This window comes from Heterodontus francisci, chromosome 2 (assembly GCF_036365525.1).
Source record: "Heterodontus francisci isolate sHetFra1 chromosome 2, sHetFra1.hap1, whole genome shotgun sequence".
In the NCBI taxonomy this organism is placed as follows: Eukaryota; Metazoa; Chordata; class Chondrichthyes; order Heterodontiformes; family Heterodontidae; genus Heterodontus; species Heterodontus francisci.
The window spans coordinates 93,414,261-93,440,047 of NC_090372.1; the positions used below are offsets into that span (position 1 = coordinate 93,414,261).

A 25,787-nucleotide genomic window follows, 5' to 3' on the forward strand; every position below is an offset into this window, starting at 1 on the left:
ACATAAACACTTGCATTGAGGAAGTTGCCTTTATGATCTTGAGTCATGATCTATTTTTAAAAGAAGTCAAGTTTTGGAGTTTCATTTGGCAAACTCCCCCATCTTTTAGTATTACATCAGAAGTTGAGAGTGCAGTGGCTTTTGGAAAAACATGGTCAATTAGCAAAAATTCAGCTTTTGTAATAAGGCCATCATTCCCATTGCTATGGAGTGGCTTTCATCTGTTGGTTATGTAGGGTTTCAATGGTCAGGTAAGGTAGAGCTGCACTCCTATTGTACCATATTTTGGCCACCATTGTACAAGGGAAGCTAGACTGCCCATTATGTTGCACACCCTCTGCCATCAAGTACTGAATTATATCTTCATAAATTGCTCACATTTGCAATGGTGTGGCATTTATTCACTGAATCGTAGAATGGTTACAGCTTAGAAAGAGGCCATTTGGCCCATCAAAGGGGTAAAAAAAAGTTCTGTCTCCTTTCTGAATGGGTCCTAGTAGGTCTTAGTGCTTGAGAGAATGAATAAAGAAATCATCTTAAGCCTCCTCTGACATATACCATTGGCAACAGAATTCAAATAAAATTAGAGACAAAATATACAATGCGGTGATCTTCATTATGATGAGTCATTGAATACAGGGAGGAAAAAAGATAGGGTGGTACTCTTTTTTTCAAAAAGAACAAAACAAATCAGTATATTTGCCTTACATTTGTAACTGACAGAACAATCTTGATTACCTGTATAAAAATTACTTAAAATTGTATCAAATTAGTTTAGAAAAGGTAGGTTCTGCTTAACCAACCTTGACTTTTTCAGAAAGTGACAACCTAAATCGATGTCGAAGATCTGTATGCCGTAAAGTGCTTCGACTTCTAAAATCTCAATAAAGTTCTACTTGGAAGCTGTTGCACAAGCTAAAGGCAATGGTTATCATAGGTAAAACTTGGAGATGGACAAGGAACTGGCTAAGTCAAAGAAAGCAGCGAGTAGTTTGGAAATAATGTTGGATTAAGGCATTGTACAAGTGAAGGGGTTTAAGGGATTATTGATGAGAAGCATTCCATGAGAGATCAGAACTGGAATATCACCTAGAAAGGCTAATGAAGGCATAAAGTCTGGAGTCATTCATGGAACAACTAGATGATGTGGCAGGGGGCTGTAGGTTTCTGTGCGAAGTGAACTAGATGGGCTGAATCACCTCATCTATATCAATTGCATAAAGTTTTTTTTAAACTTTTGTTTCTATTTAACAGACACAGTTTGGGGTCTTAGTATCAAATAGGAGTAGACAATTTAGCCTTTTGAACCTGTTCCATCATTCATTGGGATCGTGGCTGATTTGTGATCTAACTCCATAGACTCACCATTACTCCATATTCCTTAATACCTTTGGTTAACAAAAACCGATCAGCCTCAGATTTAAAATTAACAATTGTTCTAATAGCAATTACTGTTTGCGGAATAGATAAGACGTTAAACTGAGTCCCCTTCTATCCTCTGGGGTGGATGTAAAAGATCCCATGACCCTAGGAAGAGCAGGAGAGTTATCCCCAGTTTCTGTGCTGAACTGGAATGTCAGCTTTAATTATATTGTTCAAGTCCTGGAGTGGGACTTGAGCCCACAAACTTCTGACTTGGATGCAAGAGTGCTACGAAACGAGCCATGGCTGACACGCTATATTCCATCTGCATCTGCTCTTGCCCACTCACTTAACCTGTTTATATCACTTTGTGTCCTCCTCACAGCTTACTTTCTAACCTGAGTTTGTATCATCAGTAAACATAGATTTGTTACACTTGATTCCCTCATCTAAGTAATTGATAAAAATTATAAATAACAGACTAATCCTTGCGGTACCCCGCTAGTTACAGCCTGTCAACCCAAAAATGACCTCTTTATTTCTACTTTCTATCCATTAACCAATCCTCAGTCCATGCTAATATATTACCTCCAGCCCTATGAACCCTAGTTTTGTGCAATAACCTCTTGTGTGGTACTTTATCGAATGCTTTTTGAAAATGCCAATACACTACATCCACTGGTTCCCCCTTATCAACTGTGGTATTAATTTATTTATATATGTTTATCTCTCAATTGACATCCCAAAAACATTATCTGGTCATTATCACATTTCTGTTGTGGGAACTTGGCTGCCATGTTTCCTGCATTACAACAGTGACTAGACCTCAAATGTACTTCACTGGCTGTACAGTGCTTTGGGATATCCTGTGGTCGTGAAAGGCGCTATATGAATGCAATCTTTTTTTAAATGTATGGAAGTGTGAAGTTAGCTACTTTGGAAAGAAAAATAGTAAAACTGAATATTTTTTAAATGGTGACAGGCTGGGAAATGTTGGTATTCAGAGGGACCTGGGTGCCCTTGTACATGAATCAAGAAAGTTAGCATGCAGCTACAGCAAGCAATTACAGAAGTAAATGGTATGTTAGCAAAGAGATACAAGTGTAAAAATTAAGAAGTCTTACTGCAATTGTAAAGGCCTTGGTGAGACCATTGTGTACAGTTTTGGTCTCCTTACCCAAGAAAGGATATACTAGTCTTGGAGGTAGTGCAACGAAGGCTCACTTGACTGATTCCTGGGATGAGGGAATTGACCTATGAGGAGAGACTGAGTGGACTGGGTCTATATTCTCTGGTATTTAGAAGAATAAGAGGTGATCTCATTGAAATATGTATTGTAATTAAGGGGCTTGATAGGGTAGATGGTGCTAGGTTGTTTCCCCTGGCTGAGGAGTCTGGAGCTAGGGTCACAATCTCAGAATAGGGGATTGTCCATTTAGGACTGCGATGAAGAAAAATTTCTTTACACGCAGGATTGTGGATTTTTGGAATTCTGCACCCCCAGAGGGCTGTGGGTGCTCCGTTATTGAACATACTCAAGACTGAGATTGCTAAATTTTTGGATACTAAGGGAATTAAGTAATATGGGGATAATGCAGGCAGATGGCGTTTAGGTATCACATTTGACCCCAAGATGAGCTTACAACCTCATTTGTGTTATCACTAAGACCATCTATTTCCACCTCCAGGACAGTGCCTGACTTCACCCCTGTCTCAGCTTATCTGCTTATCAGGCCGTGACTAGTGGGGTACCGCAGGGATTGGTGCGAGGACCCCAGCTATTCACAATATATATTAATGATTTAGATGAGGGAACTAAATGTAATATCTCCAAATTTGCAGATGACACAAAACTGGATGGGAGGGTGAGTTGTGAGGAGGGTGCAGAGAGGCTTCAGGGTGATTTGGACAAGTTGAGTGAGTGGGCTAATGCATGGCAGTTGCAGTATAATGTGGATAAATGTGACGTTATCCACTGTGGTAGCAAAAACAGGAAGGCAGGTTATCTGAACGGTTATAAACTGAGAGGGGAATATGCAACGAGACCTGAAGGTAAGCATGCAGGTGCAACAGGCGGTAAAAAAGGAAAATGGTATGTTGGCCTTCATTGCGAGAGGATTCGCGTACAGGAGCAGAGATGTCTTGCTGCAATTATACAGAGCCTTGGTGAGGCCACACCTGGAATAGTGTGTGCAGTTTTGGTCTCCTTATCTGAGTAAGGATGTTCTTGCTATAGAGGGAGTGCAGCGAAGGTTTACCAGACTGATTCCTGGGATGGCAGGACTGGCATATGAGGAGAGTTAGAGTCGGTTAGGAGTATATTGGCTGGAGTTCAGAAGAGTGAGGGGGATCTCATAGAAACCTATAAAATTCTAACAGGACTTGACAGAGTAGTTGCAGGAAGGATGTTCCCGATGGTGGGGGAGTCCAGAACCAGGGCTCATAGTCTAAGGATACAGGGTAAACCTTTCAGGACTGAGATGAGGAGAAATTTCTTCACCCAGAGAGTGGTGAGCCTGTGGAATTCGCTACCACAGAAAGCAGTTGAGGCCAAACATTGTATGTTTTCAAGAAGGAGTTAGATATAGCTCTTGGGATTAAAGGATCAAAGGATGTGGGCCGAAAGCAGGAACAGGTTACTGAGTTGGATAATAATGAATGGCGGAGCTGACTCAAAGGGCCGAATGGCCTAATCCTGCTCCTATTTTCTATGTTTCTATGCTGCTGAAACCCTCATTCATGCCTTCCCTATGTCTAGATGACTATTCCAATGCACTCCTGGCTGGTCTTCCACATTCTACATTCCATAAACTTGAGATCACCAAAACTCTGCTGCCCGTGTCTTAATTTGCACCGTCCCGTTCCTCTATTACCCCTGTGCTCCTGACCTCCATTGGCTCCTGGTCAAGTAAAGTCTTGATTTTATAATTCTCATCCTTGTTTTCAAATCCATCCATGGCTTCTCCCTCCCTATTTGTAATCTTCTCCAGCCCCACAACCCTCCAAGATATCTGCACTCCTCTAATTCTGGCCTCTTGTGCATCCCTGATTTTAATCGCTCCACCATTAGTGACTGCGCCTTCGGTTGCCTTAGGCCCCGAGCTGTGGAATACCCTCCCTACACCTCTCTGCCTCTCTACCTCACTTTCCTCCTTTAAGACATTCCTTAAAACTTACCCCTTTGACCAAGCGTTTGTCATATGACCAATATCTCCTTTTGCGGCTCGGTGTCATACTTTGTTTTATATTGCTCCTGTAAAGTGCCTTGGGACATTTTATTATGTTAAAGGCACTTTATAAATATAAGTTGTTGTTGTAGATCAGCCATGATCGTATTGAATGCTGAAGCAGGCTCGAAAGGCCGAATGGCTTACTCCTATTACTTACATACTTATGGAAATAGGTTCTCTCCATCTAACCTATCTGTTTACCTTAATATCTTGAATGCTTTGATCAAATCATTCCCTAACCTTCCAAATTCCAGGGAATAAACCCCTAGTTTGCGTAATCCCTCATCCTAATTTTGGAATCCAAGCATCATTCTGGTAAATCTATGCTGTGCTCCCTGCTAGACCAGTATATCCATCCACAAGTGTGGTGCCGAGTACTGCTCGCAGTACTCCAGATGTGGTCGAACCAGGGCTTTGTAAAGCTGTAGCACAACTTCTACCCCTTGTATTTTAGTCCTTTAGATATAAAGGCCAGCATTGCATTAGCCTTTTTGAATATTTCCTGTACCTGCCTTTTAATGAGCTATGTACCTGGGCCCCCAAGCTTCTTTGGACTACCACTGTTTCTATCTTTTCACCATTTAGAAAGTACTCTGTTTATCCTTTTTAGGTCCAAAGTGGATGACTTCACATTTGCCTACATTGAAGTCCATTTGCTGCAGTTTTGCCCATTCACTTAATCTATTAATATTACTCTGTAATTTTATGCTTCCATCTGCCTTACTTAAAATACCCCCGTCTTTGTGTCATTGGCAAACTTGGACATGTAGCTTTTTATTCTGCCTTCTAAGTTGTGAATAAATACTGTGAATAGTTGAGACCCCAACACAGATCCTTGCGGTACACATTCTGCCAAGTAGGGCTGCATCTGCCCATTGCCCCTACCAGTCAGCCAATTTTTTAACCATGTCAATAATTTATCTTCAAGTCCATGAGCTTCAACTTTAGCTAACAGCCTGTTATCAAATGCCTTCTGGATGTCCATATAAATAACATCCACAGACATTTCCCTGTCCACTACTTTATTAACTTTTTCAAGCATTCAGTCAAGTTCATCAGGTATGACCTGCCCTTTATAAATCCATGCTGCATTTCTCTGATCAGCTAGAAAATTATGTTCAGGTGTTCAGACATTCTATCCTTACTCTAGTAATTTCCTGACAATGGATGTCAGCGAACTTGTTTGTAATTCCCTGGTTTCCCTTTCACCTTTCTTAAGTAGTAGAGCGACATGTGCAGTTTTCCAATTTAAACGAATGGTTCCCAAATCAAGAAAACCTTGGAAGATTAAAATAAAGGATTGGAGTCTTTATTAATAAACACGTATGGTCGGATACTATAGGTTTTAAAACTAAATCTTTGTCCTTTCGTTACTTGTGCTTAGTTTTAAAAAGAGAAACTAAAACTACTGGAAGTCAAATAAAACAAATGCTTGAAGTACACATCACGCTCATTATTTGTAAAGAGAAAAGACATTATTTTGGTGATGTAGGATCTAGAATCAAAATGTTAATCTCTTTATTTTCTCTTTAAACATGATACACTTGTATATTTAAGAAATATGTAATTAATTTTTCCTTGTCTTTGTTACCTCTTGTATTCCTGTTAATTTGACAGATTTGGAATAATTTTACATTTGTGGTTGTCATCCTCTTGATTCCCTATGTTTAACAGCTTTGAAACCTAATGCGGGTGTTAGTTTTGGTGCAATGGTAGGTAGCATTCCAGACACATGAGCACATAATCTAGGCAGACACTCCAGCCTACTACTGAAGAAGTGTTGCGATGTAGGAAGTGTCATCATTCAAATGAGACGTTAAACCATCTGCCCTCATGGGTGGATATAAACGATCTCATGGTACTATTCAAAGAAGAGCAAGGAATTTTTGCCAGTGTTAGCCAATATTTATCCCTCCAGCAACATCATTAAAATAAGTCATTATCTCATTGCTTTTTGTGGCACCTTATGTGCAAATTGACTGACTCACTTTCCTTCATTACGAAAGGAATTTTGCCCTGGTGGTTTAAAATCAAAAATTGGCAGATGAAGCAGGAAAAGATATTTGGATACACATTAGACACATTCATACAAGAGGAAGAGGAAGGGCATACAAAGCTAGAGCTCCCTGAATAACTAACAGTATAGTATTAAAATGAAAAAAAGGGGTATATGGTAAATATCAGGTTCATAATGCTATTGAGAACCAGGCTGAATACAGAAAGTGCAGAGGAGAGCTGAAAAAGAAGAGCCGAAGGGCAAAGAAAGTGTACATAAATTAACAGGTAACCTAGTAGAGAGCACTAAAGTCTTCTATAAACATCTAAGTAGTAAAAGGATAGTCAAAGGAAAGGTGGAATTAATTAAGGACTATAAAGGAGATTTTGTGGAGAAAGAGCGCATGGCTGAAGTGCTAAATATCTTGCATCAATGTCACAGTAAAGAAGTAGAAATTGGAGAAATTAGATAGGACAAAATTGATAGAGCGAAATACTTAAAAGTTTGGCACTGCTCTAAGTAGAAAAGTCACTGAGTCCAGATGGAATGCATCCTAGGTTGCTGAGGGAAGAAAGGGTGGAAATAATGGAGGCTCTGCCTGCAATCTTTGAATCCTCCTTTGATATGGGAGTGGTGTCAGAGGAATGAAGGATTGCAAATGTTACACCCTTGTTTGGAAAAGTTAAGAATGGTATCAAGTTGAAAGAAAAGCCATACAAGGCGACAAAGATTAGTGGTAGGCCAGCAGATTGGGAACATTTTAGAAACTAGCAGAGGATGATTTTTTTTTAAAAAGGGGAGAAATTAGAGTATGAGAATAAACTAGCAAAAAATATAAAAACAGGCAGTAAAAGCTTTTAAAAATATATAAAAAAGGAAGAGAGGCGCTGAAGTAAGTGTTGGTCCCTTAGAGGATGAGACTGGGGAATTAATGGGGAAACAAGGAAATGGCAGAGACTTTGAACAAGTATTTTGTATCTGTCTTCACAGTAGAAGACACAAACCATCCCAAGAATAGCAGAAAATTAAGAGGCAGAAGGGAGGGAGGGACTTAAAATGATCACTATGGGACTAAAAGCTGTCAAGTCCCCTGTACCTGATGGACTGCATCCTAGGGTCTTAAAAGAAGTGGCTGCAGAGATGGTGGATGCATTGGCTGTAATCTTCCAAGATTCACTGGTTTCTGAAAAGGTCCCAGCGAATTGGAAAACCGCAAATGTAACACCTCTATTCAAGAAAGCCGGGTGTGGGGGGGTGCGCAGGAAGCTGTAGGCCAGGTAGCCTAACATCTGTCATTGGGAAAATGCCAGAATCCATTATTAAGAAAGTAGTAGCAGGACATTTAGAAAATCAGAATGCAATCGGGCAGAGTCAGCATGGTTTTATGAAAGGGAAATTGTGTTTGAAAAATTTATTAGAGTTCGTTAAGGATGTAATGAGCAGGGTGGTTAAAGGAGAGCCAGTGGATGTAATGTATTTGGATTTCCAAAAGGCATTTGATAAGTTGCCACATAAAAGGTTACTACACAAGGTAAGAGCTCATAGTGTAGGGGGTAATATATTCGCATGTATAGAGGATTGGCTAACTAACAGGAAACAAAGTCGGGATAAATGGGTCATTTTCAGACTGGCAAACTAACTAGTGGACTGCCACAGGGTTCAGTGATGGGGCCTCAATTATTTACGGTCTACATTAATGATTTGAATGAAGGGACCGAGTATATTGTGGCCAAATTTGCGGATGATACAAAGATAGGTAGGAAAGCAAGTTGTGAGGAGAACACCATGTGTTCTCTGCAAAGAGATATAGATAGGTTAAGTGAGTGGGCACAGATTTGGCAGATGGATTATAATGTGGGAAAATGTGAGATTGTCAATTTTGGCAGGAAGAATAGAAGATCAGAATATTATGTACATGGAGGGAGACTGCAACATGCTGCAGTACACAGGGATCTTGGTGTCCTTATACATGAATCACAAAAAGTCAGCAAGCAGGTACAGTAATTAATTAGGAAGGCAAATGGAATGTTGGCATTTTTGTAAGGGAGATGGAATATAAAAGTAGGGAAGTCTTGCTACAACTGCACAGAGCATTGGTGAGACTGCACCTAGAGTGCTGTGAACAGTTTTGGCCTCCTTACTTGAGGAATATACTTGCTTTAGAGGCAGTTCAGAGAAGCTTCACTCAACTGATTCCTGGGATGAAGGCATTGTCTTATGAGGAAAGGATGATCAGGTTGGACCTATACTCATTAGAGTTTAGAAGAATGAGAGGTGATCTTATTGAAACATAAGATTCTTAGGGGACTTGACAGGATAGATGCTGAGAGGATGTTCCCTCGTGGAGGGGGCACAGTTTCAGAATAAGGGGTTTCCCATTTAAAATTGCAATGAGGAGGAATTTCTTCTCTGAGGGTCATTAATCTTTAGAATTCTCTTCCCCAGAGAGCAGTGGAGGTTAGGTCATTGAATATATTCAAGGCTGAGTTAGGCAGATTTTTGATCTACTGGGCAGTCAAGGGTTATGGGGGGCAGGAAGGAAAGTGGAGTTATGGGCGTGATCAGATCAGCCATGATCTCATTAAATGGTGGAGCAGGCCCCAATGGCCTACTCCTGCTCTAATTTCTTATGTTCAATGGATGTAGGGGGCATAATTCCAAAACTTTCAGATGACCATGGAAATATAATCAATAATGAAGAGGATAGTCACAGACCTCAGGAGGACATAGGTGAAATTTAAGGCAGAGAAATTGGAACACAATGCTTTAGCTGAAGCCTGACCAGTGTTTTATAAAGGTTCAGCAGAACTTCCATTCTTTTGTACTCTATTTCTCTAATAATAAAACCGAGGATCACACATGCTTTTTTAACAGCCTTCTCAACTTGTCCTACGACCTTCATAAATTTGTTTGCATACATCCCCAGGTGTCTATGTTACTGCACCCTCTTTAAAATTGTACCCTTTAGTTCATATTGCTTCTTCTCACTTCTACTTGCAAAATGTATCACTTCACAGCATTAAATTTTATCTGCCATATGTCACCTCTTTTACCTGTCTACATCCTACTGAATTCTGTTGGCCAGTTGGTAGCAAACTCATCTCTGAGTCGCAAGGTTCTGGGTTCAAGTCCCACTCCAGGACTTGAGCAAATGTGGGTCGATTTGCTTAAGATTCCACCCTCTGCCTTCATGCTTAAACTAGCATTCAGTTGATCTGTCTAAGAAAGTCAATGAAGTTTTGAGTGGCTGATTGCTGTTAACTTAGACTTTCATATTTGAATATGTGAACCATTAGTTGTTTGGCCCTTAAAAGCAAATGCAGAAAATTGGAAACCTGTTTGACATTCAGGAACTGTGTCCTACTTTCACCTCCATAATATCACCCAGCCTTAGCCCATCCATGCTTTTGTTACCTCCAGACTTGACTACTCAGCTGATCTCTTGGCCAGTCTCCCATCTTCCACTTCCCATCTTAAACTTAGGCTCATCCAAAACTCTGCTGCCCGTATCCTTGGCTCCATTCTCCCATCACCCCTCTGTTTATGGGCGGCGCAGTGGTTAGCACCGCAGCCTCACAGCTCCAGGGACCCGGGTTCGATTCCGGGTACTGCCTGTGTGGAGTTTGCAAGTTCTCCCTGTGTCTGCGTGGGTTTTCTCTGGGTGCTCCGGTTTCCTCCCACAAGCCAAAAGACTTGCAGGTTGATAGGTAAATTGGCCGTTATAGATTGTCACTAGTATAGGTAGGTGGTAGGGAAATATAGGGACAGGTGGGGATGTTTGGTAGGAATATGGGATTAGTATAAAATGGGTGGTTGATGTTCGGCACAGACTCGGTGGGCCGAAGGGCCTGTTTCAGTGCTGTATCTCTAATCTAATCTTCACTGACCTGCATTGGTTCCCAGTCTAGCAACACCTCAAATTTAAAAATCTTATACTTGTGTTCGAATCCCTCCAAGGCCTTGTCCTTCCCTTTCTATGTAACCTACTCCAGCCCTACAATGCTCTGAGAACATTGCATTATTCCAGTTCTGTCCTCTTGTGTATCTCTGATTTCCTTCACCTCACCATTGCCAGCCGTGCCTTCAGCTTTCTAGGCTCCTAGTTTTAGGATTCTCCTCCTTAAACTTCTCTATCTACCTATCTCTCCTCCTTTAGGATTCTCTTTAAAATATACCTTTTTTTGGTCACTTGTCCTCATACGTCCTTATGTGGTTCGTGTCAAATTTTGTGTGATTCTGCTGCTATCGAGCACTTTGGAACGCTTCAATATATTAAAGATCCTGTAATATGTGCAGGTTGTTCTAATGTTACTGCATGAGTAAAGCGTGTTTGTGCTAAACTTAATTGCTTAATGTTGAACAACATTGGTACTGGGTGAGAAGCCAGATGTATACCCTCATTATAATGACTGGCTTCTTCAAGCTCCAGGACCTTTCTCTCCAATTATAACCTTACCATACAAAGGGAAGATCAGGGTGCTACCCCTCATTAGAAAATATTAAACCATTTTCTTTGGAGCCCTCAGATTATGTCTATGTTTAGTAGTTTTTAAGACTAGTCCTTGAGACCCTTAGGAATTCATGGCATTCAGAGTACACTCATATGCTAAATTTGTGTGAGGAATTACTTTGCAATTTCAAACTGCTAGCATCAAAGACCGTCTTGCTGGTGGTATTGGTTTTAATCCAAAGAGTGAACAAATTTTAAACTTGTAATCATGCTGCCTCTTGTATGCCCTTAGTTTGTTGCAACAACTTACATTTTAAAAAACACTTGAAATTGGAAAAAATATTCCAAGGAACTGGCGTCCCTGTTCTTACCTAAAATATCACTGCTTAATCCTTCTCAAGAATTACCATCTCCTTCTACCTACTATATCATCCTTCAATTTGAGGCTGGCAAGACGTCTTTATGTCTGGATGTTAAATTGACCCTGTATCTTTTATTCCCACTGCCTATAATAACTAATTTATCCCTAATGCTTGAGTTTGCTTGGACTTGTGATGCTGCTATTGAGAGGGCAGGTGCATCACATGCTCTGCTGATAGTTGTCAAGGGTATGTGGTATCATTCAGGTGGTATATCCCTATCTTTTTGGGAAATGGAACAGCCTCAGTCTGATTCAAGGTAGTAAACCAATCAGTGGCTGTTGTCCAAATCTGGAGAGTCTCACTGTGGCACTCAGTATTATGATTCCAGTGCTGAGTGTCACCATGAACCCCATCTTTTATGTTGATGGAACAAAACCAACATTTCTAGCTAAATGGGTACTTCCATGGAACAGCTTGTCCTTTGAGCCACAGAGGTTGGAGAACTATTTTTCTAAATTGAGATCTGAGTTTAAATCTAATCCAGATTAATGTAATGAAAACTCCCTGTTAATACCACCTATAGAGGTTCTGTTTGAAATGAGTTTGCATAGTGTCGATCCAGTTCTGAGGAGGTGTCAACAGTCCCAACTTCTCGTAATTCATGTTCACTGGAGAGATTTACACGAATGTCATTGTTGCTATACTAAGGTTGGTGTTAATGCTCATTGGGAAAAGTAGACCTTGTTTTACACTCTCCTTCAAGCTTCTACTTGACTGTCGAGCACTTGAATCAAACACGAGCAAAAGTGGAAATGTGTTCAATTCCCAGCACAGCCATCCTTAATTGATCCAAAAAATGATGACTAACTTTAAAATACTATCAGCAAATCTGCAATACAAAGTTGCTGAATGTAAACTTATTGATGTGATCAGTCAGAAGACAGCGGAATACATTATGCATTGTTATTTCCATAGATGTTATGAAGTGGCTACTCATACACTTGCTGGTGACTCTTGAGTCTTCGTTGTTGAGTTCTGGTTTGAAGTAGCCTGTGAACAGAAATGTAACATTGTGATTTGGGAAAAGGGATAATGTTGTCTGCTGTCATTTTCTTGGGTATTCCATTACCCATCATTGAAGCAATCTTCTTTGTCATGGGAAATTCTATACAAAACTGACTGGCCTTAATCAGCAGCTTTAGAAAGAGGAATAAAGCAGAATTGAGAACTTTTCACAAATCCCTACAATGTATTATTTTAAAGTGTATATGCTATTAATATATTGTTAAAACCACATATTTTGGTCCAAATTTGATATCTGGTCCTTGTTTGATTTTTTTTTAAACTTGCAGTGACAGTGAAGGTGCGTTTGGGTTGGACATTGCCTGGATTATTACCGCAATGTGGTATCATACTGCAGTTATTTTAAATGTTTTGAGATTGCCAACATTCCTGCCTGCTCTCTCCAAATATTTGGAAAACTAATGAGCATGAAGAGAGGATTGCATGTGCATATATGCAGGACCGTTCAGGACTGTCTGCTAGCCTTGTGAATTTGATTCAGAGTTGGGCAGTATAATCGAGTGTGAAACTGATGCCATAATTGCCAGTCTCAAACTGGTAGCTGTAGTAAAGAATGCATTCAAATAAAATGGTCCTTCATGTGATGTAAGTCTCTTGAATTAGCATGTTGTTTTACACATTTAAATTTGAACATTGTGTTCTTACGCATCAAATATGTATTTTAATTTGTTAAATTTATTGACTGAAGAATGGAATTATTTGGTTTATAATTGCACTATTAAATCCCGCAGGCATCTAAAACACAGCCAATTGATTGTACAATCACTGTACAATCCTTAGCTGTCATCAGGAAAGCTTTATAAATCAGAAAATGCTGTACAGTATAAAATTATAAACATTGGTTTGTATTAACTAGTTAGAAGCTGAGCTTAATCACTGACTTGTGGCAGTTGGATTGCTTTTTAGATTTTTTTTGCAACTGTAATGGCTGAACCCTTATGAGTCAGGCTGTGACCTGGTTTTCCTGTGATATTTTGAGTAAGAAAACAATACATTTTGTGGGGTGAGAGTGTAAATCTGAGTTCTTTTTGCCTTCAGTCTGGTTCAGTAAATATACCGAGTCGGATGTGTAGGTAAAATCAATTACTTTATTTGCGCATTTAGCCGGCTGACTTACTCTAATACAACAACACTGACTCCACCCAGAGTCTGTCTGGTCCACTAGAGTAAGTGTTGTTCGTGATACAGATACTACTGTTTATACATTAAGATTCATGCTACACCCCCTTGTTTAACCAATCAGTGCAGTACAATATAAATTTCAACCAGGTGATAACTTGGAGTACATTTGTTACTGAGGTTAACAATACCCTCTATTCTCAATACATACTTGTTATGAACATAATATTGTTTTGCATCAGCAAGATAAAAGAAAACAGACAAGCAAGATAATTAGCAAAAGCAGAGGTATGAGAAACAACATTCTGGTTTCGCTTCCCACAATTGTCATGAGTCCTGTGATCCTGTTATCTTTATCAAGTTGCAGCCTGCAGTAACACCAAGCAGCAGTCGTATCATATACGAGGGGCCCTATATTCCTTATCATCACTCACACAGGGATGGACAGCATGTTTCACAGGAGTCCATTTGTTTCAAACCACAGGGAGTCACACAATCAGGCCATAAAAGAACCGATGTCCTTGCAATTACCAGTGTCGGCTAGTCTTTACAATCTCACCCTCTCTGCCTTTACTTTTAACTATTTCATTGTGGTTTTTGCCACTTAAAATCAAAGCTTAGCAAAGCTACTATTCCTAACTTGCCTATATTTCCCATTAAGCATAGGGCCATGCCTTTCTGCTCACTTCCACAAGAGGAGGATGTTTTAAAAAGGTAATGGCGAATCAATCAATATTGGTGCTTGCATTCTTTTTGGGTGTGACAGTTTTGGTTTCTATGGATTTTATTTGAAATAGGTTTATGGAATTTCCTTTCTTTCATTTTCATAGTATGTGAAATAGAATGAGTCATATTAATTTTCCTTGACCAAGGAATAAGTTTGAAGTGAGTGTTTACTTCTTGTACACTGCTGATTTATTTGCAGCATTGTAAATTGTGCCCCATTGCTCTGCTGTAAACGTTGCACATTGACACCAAGTTGTTGTTTCGGTCACAGTCATACTGTTGAATCACAGGGAGTGGAACAGTTTTCCGCATTGGATATGGAGAATAAGAATAAGATACTCGGGTATAGGGTAAGAAAAGAGATGTATACTAAGAACATGGACAGGAGGAGAGTGCATGACCAGGGAGAATACAAAGATTAGAAGAGAAGTTTTTAAAAAAGCAATTAAGAGGGCTACGAGGAACTATGAAATTAAATTATCAAGGAACATAAAACAAAACAATAAAACATTTCATTTGCACATTAACAAAAAAATTAAAAGTCAGTGTGGGCATAGGGCCATTTAATGATGGGCAGAATAATATCTCAGTCAACGATAGAGAAATGGTAGAAATATTAATTATTTTACTTTGTATCAGTATTTACCAGAGAACCAGGACATGACATCGGATGATGAGATTAGAAATTAGGTAACTACATTTAAAATAAAAAGAGGTGAAATATTAAATAAACTAATCAAACTTAGAGGATATAATCCCTGTTTTGGATGGATTACATCACATTTTAAGAATCTAGCGGATACCAGAAACATTGCTATACATTTTTAATAATTCGCTTGAGAAAAGTATAGTGGCTGAAGACTGGCAAATAACTAATCTTATATCTATGTTTAAGAAGGGAGCTAGAACTTGCCCTGGGAACTATAGACTAGTCAGCTTAATATCAGTGATGGGAAGAAGTAAGGATTCCTTATTAAAGGAGAGAATAGAAGAACATCGAGAAACCAAAAATATTATAATGAATAGTCAGCATGAATTTCAAAAGGGAAAGCCTCACTTGATCAACCTCGTTGAATTTTTTGAAGAGGTAATAGAGTAGACAAGGGTAATGCAGTAGATGTAATTTATCTACATTTTCAAAAGGTCTTCAATAAGAAACCATATAATAAACTAATGAGTAAGGGCAGAGAATGTGGAGTCGGGGGACAAGTAGCAGATTGGAAAGCTAGCTAGCTTCAAGACAGAAAGCAGAGAGTTGGGGTAGAGGGTAGTTATTCAGTGTGGTAGAAGGTGGGAAGTTGTGTTCCACAAGGATCAGTCTGGGACCAACTGTTCACAATTTATAGTAATGATTTAGACTTTGGAATCAAAAACATAATTTCTAAATTTGCAGATGACAACAAGGGATAGTCAAAACTGAGGAGGACTGCAACAAATTACAAGAAGGTATTAAACTTGCAGAATGGACATATGATTGGCAAATAAATTTCAACATAGATAATGTAAGGTGTTATATTTTGGCATGAAAAATAAAGGGGTTCCATATTACTTAGAAATTAATCTAAATGGAATAGAGGAGCAAAGGGATCTGGGAGTATAAATAAACAAATCACTAAAAGTAGGGACACAGGATAACTAGGCCATTTGAAAAAAAAACAAGCATTAGGGCTTATTTCTAGAAGGATAGAATTGAAAAGTGAAGAAGTTGTGTTAAACTTGTATCGAACCTTGGTTAGACCACGCCTGGAGAACAGGATACAATTCTCATCACCATATTATAAAAAAAAATATAGAGGCACTGGAGGGAGTACAAAAAAAATTTACAAAGATGATACCAGAAATGTGAGGTTGTACTTATCAGAGGATGAACAGGCTGGGTCTCTTTTCCATTGAAAAGAGAAGGCTGAGGGGGTGATCTAATAGCAGTCTTTAAAATGTTGAAAAGTTTTGATAGAATAGACACAGAGAACGTTTCCAGTTGTGGGAAAGAGCAAAATTAAAGGCCATCAATATAAGATAGTCACCAAGAAATCAAATAGGGAATTCAGAAGAAACATCTTTACCCAGAGAGTGGTGAAAATGTAGAACTTGCCACCACAGGGAGTGCTTGAAGGAAATAGTATAGTTGCATTTAAGGGGAGGCTACATAAGCATGCGAGGGGCAAGGGAATAGAGGGTTATGTCGATTAGAGTTAGATGACAAAAGAAGGAAGGAGGCTCAAGTGGAGTGTAATCGGCATCATGGACTGGTTGGGCTGAATGGCCTATTTCTGTGGTGTCAATCCTATGGGAACTGACCTGCAGTCGATTACTGCAATTTTGTTTGCCATTGTATATAATATGGTATCTAGTGTGTGTCTGCTATGCAGTCGTCTTATCTGAGTGATGAAGTGTGAAATTTCTGCTATACTTTGGATATAGTAAGTCTAAATTAGGCTGTGCTTTTAGACTTAAATATATTTCAAGTGTTTTAGATATTGGTTATTTGGATTTGTTGTTAATATTTATTTTATTTTCCTGCAGGTTTTAGGAGAGGTGGAGACCCAGGCATGCCGGAACCCAACCTTCTGAGGTAGATATCTGAAACTGCAACAGTCACTTGATATGATGTACCCATTGTCCCCTCTAAGGTGCACAGCCTGATTGCGCCTGCTGCAGTTCATTCAGTTTGTTCCTTATACTCTGTGCGTTTGTATAAAGAATGCTTACTTGGAGGACACACTCTAACCTGTTCTTCAGTTCTAATGTTTAACTCACATGTTTCTTATTTCTGTCTCCTGGTTTAATCACTTTACATCTTTTAGATTTCCTTTTACCTGCATTGCCTAAAGTACAATTGCTGACTGTTAATCTACTCTCTTCCCTTTCAATTATTTCTGAAATATTATTAATACTACCGTTTCCACCTGATCCTTCCCACCCCACCCTATTTACTATTTTAAAGTTCTTGTGACCGCCTTTTTATCCTTTCTGCTAAAACCCCAGTCCCAGCCTAGTTCAGGTGGAGACCATCCCAACCTTACAGTTCCTTCCTGTCCCAGTACTGGTATCAGTGTCTCATGAAATGGAAAGCCTTTTTCTCACACCACTCCATGAATCACGTGTTTGCCTCCCTAATCTGCTTGCCTCTGCCAATTTGCACATGTCTTGGGTAATAATCCAAGATTATAACCGTTGAGGTCCTGTTCTTTAATTTAGCTCATAGTTCCTAACAGGACCTCTTGCCTACTCTTTCTTGTGTTTTCGGTCCCAACAGAGACCATAACAACTAGATCTTCCCCCTCCTTCTCCAATATACTTTCAAGCTGGTTCAAGGTGTCCCTCACCCTGGCACCAGACAGGCAAGATACCATATGGGACTCTCAATTCTGCTTAAAAAGGATGCTATCTGTTCCCCTAATTATTGAATCCCCTAGAACTACCATATTACACTTCCCTTTCTCCTTCTCCTCCCTCCTTTGGACAGTCTCCTGCTCCAAGGTGCCATTCTAGCTGTCATTCTTACAGTCTTTGTCCTTATCCACGCAGGTAACAAATGCATTGTATCTCTTGGGTAGGATTAGTTTCTGCGGATCCTTGTTCTGTATCTTACCTGGTCTCTCCTTACGCTGTACCCCATCAGTCACACCAACCCCTTTCTGAATCTGTACCTCCCACAAGGTCTGACCTCGTCTGGAGCAGACTATCCAGATACTGCTCCTCCTCCCTTTATGTGTCAGAGTATCACCAGCTCTCATTCCAGCTCAGTGACTGTGAGCTGGAGAGATCTGAGACGGAGACATCTACTGCAGATATGTTCATTCTAGACAGTCTCACTGTCCACAAATTCCCGCATACTGCAGTCCAGACACACGACCTGCTCTGCTATATCTTATTTATATCTACTTTTTAGATTGTCGTAAAGTTTTTTCTTCGTGCCAGCTTGCACTGAGCACTAAGACACTGGAAAAGAATATTAAATACTTACTACCTCAAGCTTACACAAACCACGACAAGTACTGAAGGCTGAAAGCAGCACCTCCAACCCCTTCTGTACTGAATTCCCACTTGCACAAAATTGCTAACTTTTGCACTCTACTTATGATCCATTTCTTGTGCGATCTCCCTGTGCCGACCACATAAGTAACCTTATTTCTTTAAGACAAACTACAGTCCTGGCCAGTATGCATTAATTGCACAAGCCTCCAAAAGTGTGCCTGTAAATTAGGGACATTTTAGGAACTGGTAGGTGTCCATATTTTCAAAATGGTCATTGTACTATCAAAATTTTTCTCAACAATCTTGAAAAACCAGCTGAGATTATGATCACTTTATTAACTGCAGCAATGCTAACTAATTTTCTTCTCTCACAAACCAGCAGCTTAAAAGTGCATGCACGCAAAGGGAGGGGCTGTCACTTCCATACAATCTTTCAATGGCTGATGGTAGCTCCTCTCCCTGTTGACCTTACCATCATCATCTTTCCTTTGCCTTCTAGTGGTGCATCAGTTTCTCTGAGGAGCTTTGGCTTTGGAAGTGAAGGTGGATGGTTGTCCCGTGTCTCCTTGCCTCTCTCAAACCATAGAAAAGTTACAACACCGAAAGAGCCCATCGTGTCTGCGCCGCCTGAAAAAACTAGCTGCCCATTCTAATCCCACCTGCCAGCACCTGGTCCATAGCCTTGCAGGTTACAGGTGCAGGTCCAGGTACCTTTTAAATGAGTTGAGGGTTTCTGCCTCCACCACCAATCCGGGCAGTGAATTCCAGGCACCCATCACCCTCTGGATGAAAAACTTTTTCTTCATGTCCCCTCTAATCCTTCTACCAATCACCTTAAATCTGTGCCCCCTGGTAATTGACATCTCTGCTAGGGAAACAGGTCCTTCTGTCTACTCTAGCTAGGCCCCTCATAATTTTATACATCTCAATTAAGTCACCCCTCAGCCTCCCCTGTTCTAAGGAAAACAACCCTAGCCTTTACAATCTTTCCTCGTAGCTGTAATTTTCAAGCCCTGGCAACATTCTTGTAAATCGCCTTCGTACTCTCTCCAGAGCACTTGTATCTTTCCTGTAATATGGTGACCAGAACTGTACACAATACTCCAGCTGTAGTCTAACCAGCATTTTATACTGTTCCAGCATTACATCCCTGCTTTTGTATTCTATACCTCGGCCAGTAAAAGCAAGCATTCCATATGCCTTCGTCACCACTTTATCCATGTGTCCTGCCACCTTCAGGTGGACATGCAGTCTAAGGTGTCTCACTTCCTCTACCCCTCTCAATATCCTCCTGTTTATTGTGTATTCCCTTGCTTTGTTTTCCCTCCCCAAATGCATTACCTCAAGTTTCTTCGGATTGAATTCCATTTGCCATTTTCCCGTCCACTCAACCAAACCATTGATATCATTCTGGAGTCTACAACTATCCTCGTCACTGTCAACTACACGGCAAATTTTGGTGTCTTCTGTAAATTTCCCAATCATGCCTCCCACATTTAAGTTCAAATCATTAATGTATACCACAAGCAGCAAGGAACCCAACACTGAGTCTTTTGGAATGCCACTGGAAACCGCTTTCCATTCACAAAAACATCTGTTAGCCATTACCCTTTGTTTCCTGTCACTGAGCCAATTTTGGATCCAACTCACCACATTCCCCTGAATCCCATTGGCTTTTAATTTTCTGACCAGTTTGCCATGTGGGACCTTTTTAAATGCCTTACTAAAATCCATGCAGACAATATCCACTGCGCTACCCTCATCAATCCTCCTTGTTACTTCCTCAAAAAATTCAATTATGTTAGTAAGACACGACCTTCCCTTAACAAATCCAAAGGGCAATAGACTCACCTGTGGATCCCAGCTGTCAGTCAGCCTGCCAACAGAATTGCTGATCAACTAGAAAACTGCAGTTTTACTCTTCTAAATAATGTGATCTGTTATACTTTCTCTCACAGATGTTTTCAATTCATTCTAAGACTTGCCTGTTAAAAACTTCAATATACCAGCACAGCATATCATCACATTTCCCCTGCTTTTTGTCCTGTGATCTAATGCTGGTAAATAGAACTAAGAAACACTGTTCATTACTGCAGTTACACTTTGCTCCAATTGAGAGCAGTTTGAAATGAAATGGGAATTTAGACTGTGAAACTGTAGTGAACAGAATTGAAAGCTGGTGTATAGGCAAAGAAATCTTAGCATTGTTGCATCTGATTAGATGCTGATCTTGATCTCAGCTGGTTTTTCAAGATTGTTGGAAAAAAAATTACAGTCCATACAATGACCATTTTGAAAATAAGGACATTTGCAAACAAAAGGGACAACTTGATGCCAATCCCTAAAGTGTCTGTCATTTATAAATTTCATTGCACAGTTTTTGTACCAATTATGCTGTGTTCTGGCCAGCACCAATTTAAAAACAACTATATTTAGATTAATTTATTTCTCGTAGACCTCGTTGTGTCCAATTGCTTGTGAAACGTTTTGAGATCTGCTAAGAAAATTCATACGAATTAGGAGCAGTTGTAGGCCACTCAGCCTTTCGAGTCTGCTCCGCCATTCAACAAGGTCATGGCTGATCTGATTGTAACCTTAACTCCACATTCCCGCCTACCCCCAATAACCTTTCACCCCCTTGCTTATCAAGAATCTATCTACCTCTGCCTTAAAAATATTCAAAGACTCTGCTTCCATTGCCTTTTGAGGAAGAATGTTCCAAAGACTCACGATCCCAGAGAAAGAATTTCTCCTGATCTCTGTCTTAAAAGAGCGATCCCTTATTTTTAAACAGTGACCCCTCGTTCTAGATTCTCCCACTAGAGGAAACATCCTTTCCATATCTACTCTCTCAAGACCCCTTAGGATCTTATATGTTTCAATCAAGTCGTCTCTTACTCTTCTAAACTCCAGTGGATACAAGCCTAGCCTGCCCAACCTTTCCTCATAAGACAACCTGCCCATCCAAGTATAGTCTAGTAAACTTTCTCTGAACTGCTTCCAATGCATTTACATCCTTCCTTAAATAAATAAGGAGACCAATACTGCACACACTACTGCAGTACTCCAGTCATTCTTTGTAGATCATAGTTCATCCTCATACTGCACAACACAAATTGAACGATTATGAAACTTGCCTCTTCTCAATTGCTATTGTGCAAAAGTTAGAGAACTGTATAAAAAGTAAAATATAATGTTTAAGAATATATTAAACTTATGCCTACTGCTGCTAAGATAACCTGTTTTGACAATGTCTGCCCCACTAAGCAGCTAACTAGTTATCTTGTATAGTGGTTGAATCTATAAATAAAATACTTGTCATAAAATTAATCGCTGCAATGATGTGACTAGATGAATCTTCAGTGTCCTGAAACTTAATTGGTTGAAAATTTGGCCTTAAGCCTCTATTCAGCCAATCGCGGACCATTTTGTATCAAATTTGGCCACCCTCGAAATGGAAATTTAATACATGGAGGCAAGTTTTAAAAATAGCATTAAGTAAAAAAAGTTAAATGAATCACAAGAGAGATAGTTTATGCCAGATCAGACAGTATAAAAAAAGTTATAATTGTGAAATAGGGGAAAAGTAGGGAAAATAAAAAAGGAGACAGCACTTCATTTTTATCATTTTTTGAGTGTTTATTTTAGTAACGACATTGGTATTACCGTAATAAAGTAACTGCTGATGGGGGATTTTCACTGAAGTGTACACACTGAAATCTTTTTGTAGCAAAAAAAGTTCCCTGGAGTTGCCAACAGTTAAATTTACAGATTAAGATGTGTGTTTTGAGCACCCATAGCTTTTTAATTAACAAGTCAAAGTATTATGTTACTTGTATTGAAATTATTATGCAGATTTTGACACTGGATGTCCAAAAAGTAGGGACAATGTTATCTTCACATCATGATCATTGTTAATGAAATAACCTGTTCATGGACAATTGAACTTTCCTGTTATCCACAAACCATCTCGAGTGTAAAACTTTAAAGACCAGTGACCTCTCAAAAAAAAAATCAGTCATCCAAAAAGTGAAATAGTTTAGCCATCATATATAGGAATATGCCATATCCAAGGCCACTGATTTGAAGTTTTTGTAGACAAATTGATTAAATCGTGGAATGTTATTCACAAAACTTTGGTAAAAAATCTGAGCATTTGTCAATTCAGTATAGCGAACATGCAATTTAACTTATTCAGTGACTATAATCCAAAGTGGAGGAGGAGGAATATTGGAATGGTATCCAAAAAATGAAAAATTCTCCCAGATAGGGGAAAGAGACAATTAGACTTGTGCAGTTCCTTATTGATTCTTTATCATTATTAGGAAACTGAAATTACTTTGTGTTTGCTATGAATTGAGTAGAAAATGGAAGTTAGTTGCTATGATAGATATTTTTTAAAATCATAATTGTTTAATAAACAGTGTAATGTCGCAGTGCGTTAGAGCGAGAGAAAGAAAAGGAAAACCCTGAAAGGCGCACAAACTGGAAAAAAAAGTCCAATAATTTAAAAAAAAAGTGTGGGAGACCCCCAAACACATGCGTCTCCAGTAAAGCAGTCAAGTTGAAAAAATCAATAAATCTGTCAAGCATGAAGAAGATAAAAAAGCAAAGGGGAAAACCCTTGAACTGCCTTTCGAACAACTGTGTAAACATACAAGCAAAATGCTGAAAGAGAAAAACCGAGTCACTGTCAACTACCTGTTACATGCCGTCAAAGCAGCTAGCCTGAAAAAAAGAATTTCTTAAAGGGGGAACAGCGCAGAGTTAATAGGACAAGTTTTAAAACCAGTTTTAACCCACAAATAGAAAAGTCATAAGTCCAGTGCTGAAGGCGCACACAGCACTGAACAAAGTTAAATATAGAACAGAAAGCAAAAGACAGCAGAAGGATGGATATCAAATTTCCCAGCACGGACTGGAAGGCCATTGATATCCTGTCCGAGTTCAAACATTTTAAACAAAGAATGCAGTTATGCTTCATAAACCAAGCAGTTGCAGAATCAGAGAAGGAGACTGTGAAAATACTGATAGCAGTGGAAGTGAGGACTTATACGAAATCAATACCTCAGGCTTATCTGAAGAGGACCAGATCCCGCAAACATATGGAAAGTGCTGGAAGATGAGCTGCGGGTAAGAGTGAATTTTAGAATTCATCGCCTGGAATTGATGTCTTACAGGCAACAGCCGTAGGAATCGATAGATCAATTTATCAGTAGATGCTGTAGTAAGGGCAACAAATGCAATTCTTCAGAAACTGAGCTATCAGAGCGAATAATGGAGCTGGTGATTGTCTCAACACTTATTAAAGCATTTCAAAAATACCTGTTTGGGGGGGGGGTGGGGGGTGGGAAGAAAGGTCACAATTTTGATGCGCTGCTAGAAGATGGCAGGAAATACGAAGCCATTGTAGCTGGACAACTGCATCTGCAAGCACTCAGTGCAGCTGACAGTATTGGCACAGTAACCAGGTCACAAGCAAGCAAGCTGTGTGGTAAGTGTGGTTTGTCCCACTCACCGCGAAGTTGTCCTGCATTTCAAGATCTGTGCAAGGCATGCAGTGCAAAAGGAAACTGGTACCGCCTGTGCAAGAAATCTGGTTCCAAAGACGCAGCCAGAAGTCATAATAGGACACAAGCCAACAGAAGATAGGTGCAGCAACACCGCAGCCTCACAGCTCCAGGGACCCGGGTTCGATTCTGGGTGCTGCCTGTGCGGAGTTTGCAAGTTCTCCCTGTGACCACGTGGGTTTTCGCCGTGTGCTCCGGTTTCCTACCACAGCCAAAGACTTGCAGGTGATAGGTAAATTGGCCGTTGTCAATTGCCCCTAGTGTAGGTAGGTGGTAGGGAATATAGGGTTACTGTAGGGTTAGTATAAATGGGTGGTTGTTGGTCGGCACAGACTCGGTGGGCCGAAGGGCCTGTTTCAGTGCTGTATAAATAAATAAAAACATAGCAACAGCAGCCAGGAGCGTGCCAGAGATCTGCATAAATGCAAGCCAGTACACTAAGCCCACAGCAAAATAGACCTGAGACAAGACTCAGAGTGGAGCGATTCTCAGCCAGAAGACGAGCAGGCGTTTCACATTGTGAACCTGACACGTTGTGTTGATGCAGTCAAACAATTGGCAGCTTTTACTGCTATTAATATCATGTGCCCAAAGAAAGTTGGCAAACGCACACTCAGGACAAAGATTGGCAGGGGAGCTAGTGCAAATATCCTACCATTCCGAATCCTGAAGGATATGTATTGGGGTTGTTGGAACTTAATGATACAACTGCAAAGTTAACTGAATACAATTGGTCACCCATCCCTTGCAGTGGCACGCTAACAATGCATTGCAGCTGTGGCAAGTCGGCATGGAAACCACAAATATTTTACCTGGTAGACACGAATAGACCAGCAGTGGCGGGAATACCAGCGAGTAAGGACCTCAATATTGTGACTATCCACGGGATCACTAAGGTACCCAACCCGCATTGAGTCAGTCCAGGAATTACAACAAATGTACCCAGATAGGTTCAACGCCATAGGAGATTTCAAAGGCGGTGCAATTCCATCAATCGACTCTCCCAGAAAGTGCAGCGTGTACGTACAAGAAAAGCTTAAGTGTGAGTTGGATGACATGGAACGCAATGACACCATCCGTCGTTTGCATCATCACACAGACTGGTGCAGCTCAATTATGTGCGTCAAAAAAAGAAGGATGGAGCAATCAGGGTATGTCTAGATCCGAGGCATCTAAACCTCTCCCTAAAGAGATGCCCCCATGAGATTCCAACACCAGAGGAATTAAATCCCAAGTACACAGGATCCAAATTCTTCTCCAAGTTGGATGCTAAACATGGATATTGGTCGGTACGCCTAGCTAAGGAATCTCAGGAAGTCACCACCTTCAGAACACCATTTGGAAGATATTGCTTCCACAGACTACCCTTCGGCTTAACTGTCAGTCAAGATCTGTTTCAGCAGCATGTGGACAGAATTATAGAAAATGTGCCTGAATGTATATGCACTGCTGATATTGCGGTAATGGGCAAAACCAAAGAAGATAATTAAAATCTTCATTCACTGGCAGTCGCTTGTCACGAAGGGCTCCTTTTTAATTGCAAGAAGTGCCAGGTGAATGTAAGTCAGATCAATTTCTTTGGCTCCATCTGTTCAGGTTGCGGAATCCGTCCTGACCCAGGCAAAGTCCAAGATGTAAGGCATATGCCTACTCCACAAGACAAAGATCTACAGCGATATCTTGTATTTTTCAACTTCTTGGCACCATACGTTCCAAATTTTTCTGATAAAGCATAATCACTGAGAGAGCTCTGAAAGAAAGATGTACCATATGTATGGCAGGAGGACCATCAGCATATGTTTGAGTCTTTTGAACAAGCATTGTCAGCAGAAACCTGTACCTTGCAAGGAAGAAGACAATCCTGGAAGTTAACATCTCACAGAAAGGGCCAGGAGCATGCATCCTGCAGGA

General features: G+C 40.1%; 1 protein-coding gene across 2 annotated transcripts in view; it reads left to right on the forward strand.

The window, feature by feature from the left end:
• The window catches only part of tomm7 (translocase of outer mitochondrial membrane 7 homolog (yeast)), a 43,703-nt gene that overhangs the window by 13,595 nt on the left and 4,321 nt on the right, over positions 1–25,787 (forward strand). For both annotated transcript variants that reach the window (XM_068008863.1, XM_068008864.1), the window contains exon 2: positions 16,852–16,900. In XM_068008863.1, coding sequence (XP_067864964.1) covers positions 16,852–16,900 — 49 coding nt within the window. The remainder of the gene's footprint in view (positions 1–16,851; positions 16,901–25,787) is intronic.